The following is an 11188-nucleotide window of genomic DNA, read 5'->3' as shown; positions in this document are numbered from 1 at the left end:
AGGTCGAGGAAGCAGGTGGTGTGTGACCCCTCTGCTCTGACCCTTCCTCCTCTTGGATTAGCCGAGGGGTGGCCTCAAGGGCCTGGGGGAGGGGAGCAGCAGCTCCCGGGATTAGAACTGCTGTGGCAGCAGGAAACAGGGATGTCCGGTCCCCACCCCCAGGGCAGCTCCTGGTGGGCAGGGGGGAAAGTCCAGAGGAAGCCCAGGTCCCCGGAGCTGCTGATTTGTCAATCACTCTGGGGAAAGGACAGAAGAAGCCCATGTCAACAACAGGAACAAACACGGCCAAGGGGCAGGACCAAAGCCCTCCATTCAGGAGCATCTCTCGTGCTGGATGGGGCTCTTCAGCTCCAGGTGGGACTCACTTCTCTCTCCGGAGCTGAAGCAGAAGGCAGGACAGGGCCTCTGGGTGCTCTGTGGAGGAAGGGTAGAGGCCATTCAGAGGAAGGCACAATTCCAGGAAGACATCCGGGACCTCTCCCCTCCTCCAACCAACAGCGCTGGGAGGAGCAAAAACAGTCTTCGGGAGCAGGAAGAGTCCTACCGGATCCTGCACAGCCCGAGCCCAGCCGGCGCCTGGCTCAGAGGGGCGTGCAGGGCTCCGCTAAGAGCAGAAGTGGCTGACCTTCTGCAAGAGCTTCAGTGGGAGGGGAGCAGGGGCCTGGGCTCATCTGGAGTCTAGAGGCCTCAGCCTTGCCCCAGCCCGACCAGGAGAGTCCCATCACCATGCTCCCTGCCACATCCCTACTCACCCTTGTACTTGAGGTGCTGCAAGATGGGGATGATGGTTTCCAGGGGTATGTTGTGGGCCAGGAAGAGCTGCCAGGCACAGTACTGTTCAAACGTTTCCCACTCTAGGCTCTGGACTGCCAGACAGTGAAGAGACATTTCTTCTTTCTCTCTCTCTCTTCCCCTAACAACCAGCACCCCAATCCTAAGCCTACAGATACTTTCCCTTTCCACAAAAAGCCTTCATTCAGATAGCTTCTGTAGCCCCGTCAGCCCTGGAGCCAGAGGGCATCTTTCCATCTCACAGAGCAAGGGGCAGATCCAGAGATATGACCCTAGACCGCAGAGCAGGGTGGATGCTGTTCTGTCCCATTCTCAGCCCCACAAGCAGCCCTCCCGTTCCTATAAACAGGCTGCCACCCCCTCTCCTCCCAACGGTTCCTAACGGATCTGCTCACTTACTGAGTATGTTGAGGACTGAGTCTTTTCGAAACATGACCAGGTTCCCCATCATCACATGGCAGACCAGCTCCTGGAGCTAAGGAGGAGGAGAAGCCATAACCCACTGGTTTTAAAGAGGCCGGGAAGCCAGCATGGCAGGAGAACCAAGAGGGCTCAATACGGGGAAGTCAGAGGAAGTGAAAGCCTAGTTTTTAAAGGTTTAGGGAGGAAATGGCATACAATGGATGCTGGGGTCTCTAAGGACAAAGGGGCCTGGGAAAGAAGCAATAGGCCTGAATGGTAACCACAGACCCGTTTGGGGCAAGAATAGTTAAGTGAAGCCACCCCTCACACGGAGGCAAGAGAATGGCAACTTCTCTACCTGCCACAGTCAGGGCCTCGGCCCATCCCAGCCGGCACCGAGGAGGGAAGGGCCATGGGAGACCCAGCTCTGGATTACAGGTGTGGGGACAGCAAAGCAGAGGAAGGAACTGGAGTATTAAACTCCCTCCTTTATGGATGGAGAGGAGGAACAGAAACGGGGCCCCAGTTCGGCCTGAGAATGGACATAAGCAAAGCTGAAGCCTCTTGGGACGTACGCCTGGTGCAAAGGTCAAACAGAAACGGTGTGACCACTCCATCCCGAGTCAGGTATGTGGAAGGGCGGTTGAGAGCAAAAACCAATCCCTTCGCTTTCCCTGTGGAGAAGTGCCCCAAGAATATGGAGAAGGGGAACCCCTGGGGTGCACACAGGGCAGCCAGGAGCAGTCAGACGCTGTCTGCGGGCCAGGGGGGAGGCAGAGCCCCGATTTCCAGTCCTGCCTCCCACACTTTTGGGATGACAACTCGCTCACCTGTGCAGAGTCAATGACGGCCACGATCATGTTCAGTAGCTCCCCACTCCGCAAGGTCTCATCTGGAAACTGGAGAGAGAAAGAGGGGCCCTTGGGGAGGAGTCCAGGGCGCACCCCATTCCCCTGCCTTGGCACATGGTGGGGGGGCTGGGGGAGCCGGACACAGGGTCCTAATAGAAAACCCTAAACAAAGACCCAACAGCCATGAAGCTGGGAACCTAACCCCCGAGAGCTGGTTGTGCTGGGTGTGTGGCAGTGTGTGCGTGCGCACGAGGGAAGGAATGGGAACCGTGCAGGGACAAAGCTAGAGCAGAACGGATTGGACACGACGTTCGTTCTGTGGGGTGACAAAATATGGCAGCAAAGAAATCCAATCTGTTCTGATCCTCAGCCAAAGAGGAGAAGGTATAGAGAGTGTGTGGGTGTTCAGGGTGTCGGGGTAGGCATGACCCCTTCTGGAGAAACCAGTTCACCAGTTAGGGAGCGGAGAAGGAAACTCCCATCTGCTGCGCATCTGCACCCCCCCGCCTCCCCCGTTCCTGGTTGTGGCTGAGATCACAGTTCCTCCTGTCATGCCCACACCCTGTGCCCTGACTTCCCAGTTCCTGCGAACTTTCACCGAAGGAGGAAGAGCTGACACCTCCTGTGTTCCAGTTCCAGGGAAGACTGTGCGTGGGCCGGGAAACGAAAGCTGAGTCTCCACCAGAGGCCCTGGTCTTTGGGAACCAATAGAAGGACTCCGAGGGGAGCCATCTGCTGGCAAGAGGGCTGAGATCTGTGAACGTGGATCTAGAGGGGGGCCCATCCTGGGTGCCGAAGGTGGGGCCAGAGCCATGAAGCCAAGTACACAGGCCCAGATCCCAACTCACATAGGAACTCGGGAGCTTTGAGACCTTTTTACATCTTTAATAAAGATGTGGACGGAGGGGACAGTTGTGGTGTGGGGAGAAATGGCTCACCAAGGCCAGTGGGGTGGGTAAGGAGGGTCAGGGTTGTGTGCCCTGAGACAGGGAATGCTGCTGCCCCACCCCCATGGATACGGTGGAGGCACTGACCTCTGTGTAGATGGAGGGGGTGAGGTGGCACAGCAGTCGCACATCGTCCTCCTGGCAGGCCTTCATGTCCATCATTAAGCAGGTGTGCAGGTCCCCCAGCTGGGTGGCCTGGGCAAATGACTCGTACAGGTTCATCTTCCCCGCGGCGGCTTTGCTGCAGGACCAGTGGAGCCTAAGCCAGCAGCCTGGCCCCAGCGCCCAACCTCAGGCATCCCCCGAGGTGGCTGCCACTGAAACCCCCCTGCTACCCAGGTGCCTGGGGCTGATCTAGTTCATGGCTCTCCCCTGCCTCCCCAGGGTTGGATGACTGATGGGAACCAGGAGCCGCTGCTCCTCCCCGCCTTTCCCCAGCGCTCTACCAGGGCTCGGACCACAGCGAGTCAGCTACTAAACGGGACAGGCAGGAACAGGGGAAACAGGGCGCGGGTCAGGCTAAGAAACCTTCCTTCCTGCTCTCTGGGCTCTGAGCAACGAGGACAATGACTCCTACCTCACAACATGCACAGGCCTTAACTCAGGATGGATTACAGGCCTAACTGTAAAAACTAATACATGCTTCTTAGAAAATACAGAAGCTTACATCGTCATGGCATCAAAAGCACAAGTGACCAAAAAAAGTAAACTGGGCTCATCGAAATGTAAAACTTTTGTGTTTCAAAGGATGTCATAAAGAAAGTGAAAAGATAACCCACAGAATGGGAGAAACTATGTGCAAACCATATATTTGATAAGGAACTTGCATTCAGGATATATAAAGAACTCTTAAAAATCAACAGTAAGAGGACAAATAACCCAATTAAAAAAGAGGAATGAAGTTGGACAGCTGGTGTAGCTCAGCAGTTGAGTGTCGCCCCAGGAACCAAGAAATCGCCCTTAAATTCCTGGTCAGGGCACATGGCCAGGTTGCGGGCTCGATCCCCACAAGAGGGCGTGCAGGATGCAGGCAATCAATAATGTTTCTCTTTGATGCCTTCTCTCTCTCTATTCTTCTCCCTCCCTCTCTCTCTCTAAAAAAAAATCAATAAAAGACAAACAAGCAAGCAAACAAAAAAACCACAGTGAGATACCACTTCACACCCATTACAACGGCCATAATCAAAAAGCCAAACAGTAAGACGTGTTGGGGGAACATGTAGAACATTTAGACTCTCACACATCGCTGGGGGAATGTAAAATGGTTGCAGTCACTTTGGAAAAACAGCTTGGCACTTGCTCACAAACTTAACAATAGAGTTACCAGCTGACCCATTCCTAGGTTTATATCCAGGAAAACCGAAACCATATGCTCACCCACAAATCTGCACATGAATGTTCACAACAGACAAAGCAGAAACAACTGCAATGTCCATCACTGAGCGAATGGATATTACCAAACGTGGAGCATTACTCACTCACGGAAAAGGAAGTGCTGATACACGCGGCAGGGGGGACAGACCTCGAGAACAGCACGCTAAGTGACAAAAGCCAGGCATGGAAGTCACACATTGTATGATTCCATTTGCCAGTATATGGAATATCCAGAATAAATAGAGCTACAGACGGAAAACAAACCAGTGGTGACAGGGCTGGGTAAAGGGAGGAAGGGAGAGTGGCTGCCAAAGGGTGCGGGTTTCTTCTCAGGCTGATAAACATGTTCTGATTGGACAGCAGTAATAGTTGTACAACTTTGTGACTCTACTAACAACTACTGAATTGTACACTTTAAAGCTGTTATTAAAAAGAGAGAGAGAGAGCGCTCATGGAAGGCCCTAGCGATGACAGACAGGGTGGGAACCCGCGCTCCAGGATGCTTCCTGGGAGAGAGAGAGAGAGAGAGAGAGCGCTCATGGAAGGCCCTGGCGATGACAGACAGGGTGGGAACCCACGCGTGGTAGGAGAGAGGCGCTCCAGGATGCTCCCTGACCCCTGCTTAAATGTGGGGCCCACGCCCACCTGGCCCTCAGGTAGTAGAGCAGGTGGTAGCCGATCTTGGGCTGCCTCTGGTACAGCTCGGAGAGAAGGTCCAGAAGCAGAGAGAAGCTGCTGTTGTCTTCCTGCATCTGGCACAGGTTCCTGGAGGGAGACGGAGGGAGGAGCGGAGCTTCACCCGGGCTCCTGGGGAGGTGTGTCTGCCTGCCCCACTGCAGACCCTTCCTTTCTGGAAAGGGGTCCCCTTACCCCGGGACAGAAGCATACGTGTGCTCTAGGGAGGGTGGAGGGCAGGGCAGTGTCTCCTACCACTGGAAGCTTACCTAAATATTAGGTAGAGGGGCTTCCCCACAGATTCCTCCAGGGACCTACGAGAGGAAGGTGATGTGTGAGTCCATGTAAACGGAGAGGGCGGGCTGCAGGCAGATTCTGTGGAGGGCCAGCTTGAGGCAAGAGGCCGGCCTCCTCCTTTCCTAACTACAAGCCAGTGTCCTGCTGCTCCAGAGGCTTGGTCACAGAGAAAACAGGTTCCTCACAGGGGACCACATCTGGGTTGTCATCGCCACTGAAAGTGAGATTCCTGCCCTTCAGGGAGGATCCAGGCCAGGTCCGGTCCCACCTCAAGTAGCGAGGAGGGGGCTGCTGGGTACAGCAGCGGGCAGGGCAACAGGGCAGGGGCTGGTCCACCGCCCCAGCACGCCTGGCCTTCAGCAGGGTAAAAGGAATCCTAGTTTCAATGAGTCAGTACACGTGAATCAGAACAGATGGTTGTTCCCAAGCCCTCAGCAAGGTGCCTCTGGGAGCACAGTTCTGGCTCTAAAAGTCAGAAAGATGAGCCTTACTCCTCCGTAACCTCCTCGGGCAGCACCTCCCCTCGGAAGTGGGCCTTGAAGAGCTCCTGTAGGCAGGACGCGAGGACAGACAGCTGCTCCGAGTCAAAGTCTTCCTGGTGGTGAGACGGGGGAGGGGAAATCACCGTCAGACCCAAGCCTACTGCCCCCACTACCCAGACTCATCAGCTTCCACCTCCAGGATTAACCAGCCTCTCCCCCCAGAAAAGGGGACCCACTGGGCAAGGGCAGGAGGGAGTCAGCTGCTGGGGGGTGGGGGGGGCGGCGCCTGAAGCTGGGCAGGCTGGGCTGCTTCCTCCCTCAGGCGATGGGTTTCTTACCTCCAGGACCTGGTCCACAATTTCCTGCATGACCTCACACTGGGCCTCGGTATCGCTGCAGTGCAGAGCGAGAGGAAAGCTCAGGGACGTAGGCGATAGCAGAGGGCAGGCCACACCCCGCAGCACGCACGCTCGCCCGCACAGAGACAGACAAGACAAAGGGGCTCTGTGTGACCCTGTGCTTGTGTGGGAGGATCGGGGTAGAATTTGCTGCTCTCTGGGCAGAGGCCCATTCTGAAGTGAAATCCCCACGATCCTGCTTCGAAATTCAAAGCCTCAGAGCAGACGGAGAGTGAGAACCCGGGATGCTGGGAAATGAGGCTGCCACACCCAGTCCGTACACGCAACATAAACTGCAGAAGGCATCCCTCATGCAGCTTCAACTACCTCTCCATACACCTACCATGTCCCCCCAGCCCCCCATCCTGCCACCCACTAAGCACCAGGCGGAGAGCCCGGGCTGGACGTCCGGGGGCTGAGAGCAGCGGGCGCACCCACCTGCCTTTCTGTAGCTGGAGCACCTTGTCCCTTAGGGACTCATCCAACTGGTCAAGGTAAGGGGTGATGTCAACTGGCTCCTCCACAACTGTCTCCTTGATGGGGTGGAAGCGAAACTCTCTCTTCTTTCCTGAAGGGAGTGATTTGGGCAGGAAGTCACTTTGCCCAGATACCAGCAACGGAGACAGCCCCCCCCGCCCCCGCACTCTGTCCCCCTCTTGCGCACTCAGCACGGTGTGAGTGGCCTGAGCATTTCCCTGATGTGTGCACCCAAGCCCTGAGGAACAAACAAGGCCGGGACCACTTCTTCTTTCCCCTCCTGCTTCAGGGCCAAGTGCAGGGCTCTGCACCCGAGTCTCAGCCAGTGCCCGTTAACAACCTTCACTCAGAGGCAAAGGCGACAGAGAAACCGCTCACAGGCTTCTCCTACCAATGGAGCTGGCACACCCTGAGCTGCCCGAGCTGCTGGCCTCACCTTTGCTGTTCAGATCCTCCTCGTCATCACTGAAGGCTGCTTCTGCATTGTCATAGCAACTCTCATCCTTGTCTGACATGTGGTTGTCCATCTCCATGGAAACTGGCTCCTCAATTTTGACTTGGGAAAGAAAGACAAGGCATTCGATGGCCGCCTGTGCCCTCTAACACGCACCTTGCTTAGAAAAGAGGAGACTGAAGGGCAAGTGAGAGAATAAGGATTTCACGACCTAAGTGGAGTATGAACCCTGAAGGATAAAGGTCCTATTCTCCCAACCCTCCAGGACTTGCACGGGGATCTGCCAGGAGTAAAACAGCACAGGCCACGGCTCCTCTATGCTCAGCTCAGGATCAGCGAGCAGATAAGACCAAGGACAGTCTTAAGCATTCTTTAATTTAAAGCCAACTTGGGAAGTTTTGCTTGGCTTAACCCCTCCCCCTCAACAAAAAGTGTTTGTGTGTCTAAAATTGGGAGCAAGACTTGAGGCCCAACATGACAACCTTGCACCAAGGCCAGGGCCCTGGCCTGAAAAGGAAAAAGGTGGACAAAGTTAAAGCAAGGTAAGCACATCCCATGAACATCTCTACCTGCTGAAGACAGGTTAGTAAGAGGAAAAATAGTTAAGAGAGAAAGAGAGACTAGCGCAAGTTAGATACATTAGATGGAAAGACCCTGACCCGGCAGCTCTGCTGGTTAGAGAATACGCCAAGGTTGTGGGTTCAAACCCCGGTCAGGACACACATAAGAATCAACCAATGATGCACATATAAGTGGAACAACAGATCGACATTTCTCTCCCTCTCTCTCTAAAGATCAGTGAAAAGATTTTTTTAAAATTAGACGGAGGGGGAGAACATAGGAAGACATGAAAAGGAATCAGAAGAGGTAGGGAAGGGAAAATGAATGGACAATGACGGAGGTAGAGCGCTGCACAGGTGTGACCCCTAAAGCGGGGCTCTCGCCTGAGCGCCCTGAATGTCCCCATCCCTCTTCCGAAGCAGGTGCCAACATGGGAGGGTCCATACCTTCCACAGGGGGGCTGGGTGAACTGCAGAACTCAGGAAACTTCTCCCTCAGCATGGCCCGCAGCTCCTTGTCCAATTTAGGGTTGTCAAACAGGGGAGCCAAGTGCCTAACAGGGACCATGAATGAAGATCAACATCAGGGCTCCTCCCTCCTAACGACACGGAGGCACAGGGGTAGGTCTAAGCCCGACCAGTATAACTGGGCTACGGTCAGGTCCTGGGAGGGTCCCCAGGGACAGGGGACGCATCTGAAGCCCTTTGTCATGTGACGGCAGGAGAGACATTTCTCTGAGAGTCAAGAGAACACAGGCCGAGCCTTCTGAGGTGGAGTCAGTGCTCCCTGTACCTCTCCAGGTAAAGGGTCCACAGGCGTATGGCAGGATCTGCATGTGCCTGACCGGGTGAAACGGGAAAACCACCTCCCTCTCCCCGACAGAAAGTCCTTACGCCAACACCCGCTTCTCCACAATGTGGTTGAGGGAGGAGAAGACACCCTGCCGCACGTGGCCCTCCAGTGGTGGGTAGAAGTTGGGAATGATCTGGAAGGGAAGAAGCTGGCCAGTAAGGCTCAGGTGGTTGGAGTACCTTGGGTTTTGTTCCCAGAACATGCCTGAGTTGTAGGTTCAATCCCTGGGGAGGCAGATGTTTCTCAGGAGGCAGCCGATCAATGTTTCTCTCTCTCAAATCAATTTTTAGAAATACATTATTTTTTAAATTAAAAAAAAAAAGGACTGTTTCAGGAATGTTCCTGTCATCCTTGCACAGGACCCTGCTCATCTCTGTATTGTTCCAGCTGCAGTGTATGTGCTGCTGAGAGAGCACAGGACTGGTTTTGACTGGGCAACTAGAGTATGGCTGCAGAAAGGGCTGGGTGCTCCTGACCGCTCCAGGATCCTAAAGTGGAAACCTTGCTGGACCGGCTGCTCCTCAAGGAGACTAGAGTCTATGTTAAGTCATCATCCCTGAGGATGAGAAACCTCATGGAAACATGGAAAGACCCAACTGAAGACGGCAGGAATTCATTAATTCGGGGGATGGGACCTACAACCACTTCTGCTCCCCCAGGCAAGGGGCACTGGGACCTATTCACTGACCTAGAAGGTTGGAGGGGACACACACTTAGCGGCTCAGCCCGGCAAGAGAAAAGAGGCAACGGCACTTACACGGCACATGAAGTCCAGGAGTGTGGCAGTGATGGCAGGGTGGGGCTTCATGGAGTGGTGCATGACCAGGATGGCTGGCTCTGGAAGACGTGGAGTTAAAGGGACCCCATATCAGAGGGTCTGTTCTTAGCTCCATAAACCGAATGATCAATATATATGAATGGTTCCAGAGCTATCCCTGCCCCCTAGTCCCACTGAGCAGGTCCAAAAGCACACCCCCCAAAACAGCGGGCAGACCTCATTGCCCCTCTTATCCCCAGTACTCAGCTTGGAGGAAGGAGGTAGCAGGAGAGGGAAAGCGGGATGTGGTGCAGCCCTTTCCTCTGCAGAGACCTCCCCCCACCCCCCTGAAAGTCTAAGCGTCAGGCTACAGGGAAAAGAGGGTGGAGTACTGCTTGGCCTCATCAAAGCAACTTCTCTTCTAGGTCAAGGGAGCACTGATGAGGAACAACGGAACTGCTCCCAGATAAGCTGCCTCCTCCCACTCGCCCTGACTGATGATAGAGTGAGGCTTCTGGGTCTCATTCACATACCTATGTTCATAATGCTGTCCTTGTCTGGGCTAAAGAACAGCCAGTCGTAAAACAAAGCCAGCTTGGCGTTAGAGGCAGCGACATTTGACTAGGAGAGGGGAAAAGGAGGGCTAATTTCATTAACCAGCTCCCTTCCCTTTAGGAGCTCAAGACAGGTTCCAGGGCTCACAATACTGACCCATCGAGGAAAACTGAGTTCCTAGTGAGACAGAATGGAACCCCCACGGGGGTGAGGGACCCCAAGTCTGTATATGAGTGTGAGTGAGTCCCTTACGGTCTCACCAACCAGGGCTGAGGCTCAGCGTGGGGTCTCACATATCCAGAACACAAGACACCTGGGCTGGGAGTCCCTGGTCACTCGTGAGCTGAGGCAGCACGAGTCTGAGCCCTTGCTGGACGCACCAGGCACATTCCTAAGGGAAAGACCCTAAGGAATAGCCTGCTGTTATATCTGAATCAGCACATTCCAAGGATACAGTCAGATGGGGGGGGGGGACAGGAGCCCTGTGAGAAGAGGTCAAAGGGCAACTAGATGCCAAGGGAGCAGAGGGTTTCCCACCCTTGGCATGGGAAGGAAATGCTGGGGAGGAGATGGCTCCATTGTGAATTCACTACTTTTGGAGAAGAGAAGTATCCAAAGCTGATGCCTAAGGCTTGGAAGTGAGTGTGTAAGGATCACAGCTCGGGATCTGAGCAAGAGCAGTCATCCGTGGTCTCTGGAAGAAGGAATGCCTACAAGCCCAGGCTTGGGGACTGGCACTAGAGGCACAGGTGAATCTGTTTAACCCCGAGCCCAGATGGGAAACAATGAGCGCAAGTGAATTTCTCGAGACACGAAGGGAGGGGTGCAAAGACTGAGACATTGATGAGAGTAAACGAGGGCCCTTAGGGCTCAGGGGGCTCGGAGTCAGGAAGAAGCATGGGTATTTGGGGAACGTGAGGGAGGGGGGACTCTTTGCCACCCAACGGCCTCCATGGTCCAGCCTCTCACCGTGCATGTTGTCAGCAGCCAACCAATGATGGCCCATCGGGGCAGGATGTCTGAACTCAGCACTTCATTGGAAGGGTGGACAACCCCACAGATGTAGCGAATGAGGTCACAGCGCAGGGACTGACTGTCGGGGGTTGACAGGTACTGGCGCTGGAACCAATCCTGGTATCGCTTTTGTTGACCAAACCGCACCTGGTGGAAGACATTGGAAAAGAAACGTGGAAGGGAAGGTGAGGTCTCTGGGCAGAGGAAAATGAGCACCATTCAACTCTAGGCTGGAGCCAGACCTCAATTTCTTCCCACAATTTATTAATCAACTAATACTGTCTCTCAAGTCGCCCCTCC

At 54.5% G+C, this 11188-nt stretch overlaps 1 protein-coding gene across 2 annotated transcripts in view; it reads right to left on the bottom strand.

Moving 5' to 3' along the window:
* The window catches only part of INTS3 (integrator complex subunit 3), a 36601-nt gene that overhangs the window by 3193 nt on the left and 22220 nt on the right, over positions 1-11188 (bottom strand). For both annotated transcript variants that reach the window (XM_006775613.2, XM_006775614.2), the window contains 16 exons: positions 10844-11035; positions 9853-9940; positions 9320-9399; positions 8604-8695; positions 8157-8263; positions 7132-7251; positions 6657-6786; positions 6159-6213; positions 5830-5933; positions 5311-5355; positions 5012-5131; positions 3080-3233; positions 2025-2093; positions 1192-1267; positions 753-866; positions 366-414 (listed from right to left, as the gene is read on the bottom strand). In XM_006775613.2, the coding sequence (XP_006775676.1) occupies positions 366-414; positions 753-866; positions 1192-1267; positions 2025-2093; positions 3080-3233; positions 5012-5131; positions 5311-5355; positions 5830-5933; positions 6159-6213; positions 6657-6786; positions 7132-7251; positions 8157-8263; positions 8604-8695; positions 9320-9399; positions 9853-9940; positions 10844-11035 (1595 nt within the window). The remainder of the gene's footprint in view (positions 1-365; positions 415-752; positions 867-1191; positions 1268-2024; positions 2094-3079; positions 3234-5011; positions 5132-5310; positions 5356-5829; positions 5934-6158; positions 6214-6656; positions 6787-7131; positions 7252-8156; positions 8264-8603; positions 8696-9319; positions 9400-9852; positions 9941-10843; positions 11036-11188) is intronic.

Source organism: Myotis davidii, unplaced genomic scaffold (assembly GCF_000327345.1).
Source record: "Myotis davidii unplaced genomic scaffold, ASM32734v1 scaffold208, whole genome shotgun sequence".
In the NCBI taxonomy this organism is placed as follows: domain Eukaryota; kingdom Metazoa; phylum Chordata; class Mammalia; order Chiroptera; family Vespertilionidae; genus Myotis; species Myotis davidii.
Note: the sequence above shows the minus strand (reverse complement) of the source record. Positions and strands in the feature narration are given on the sequence as shown.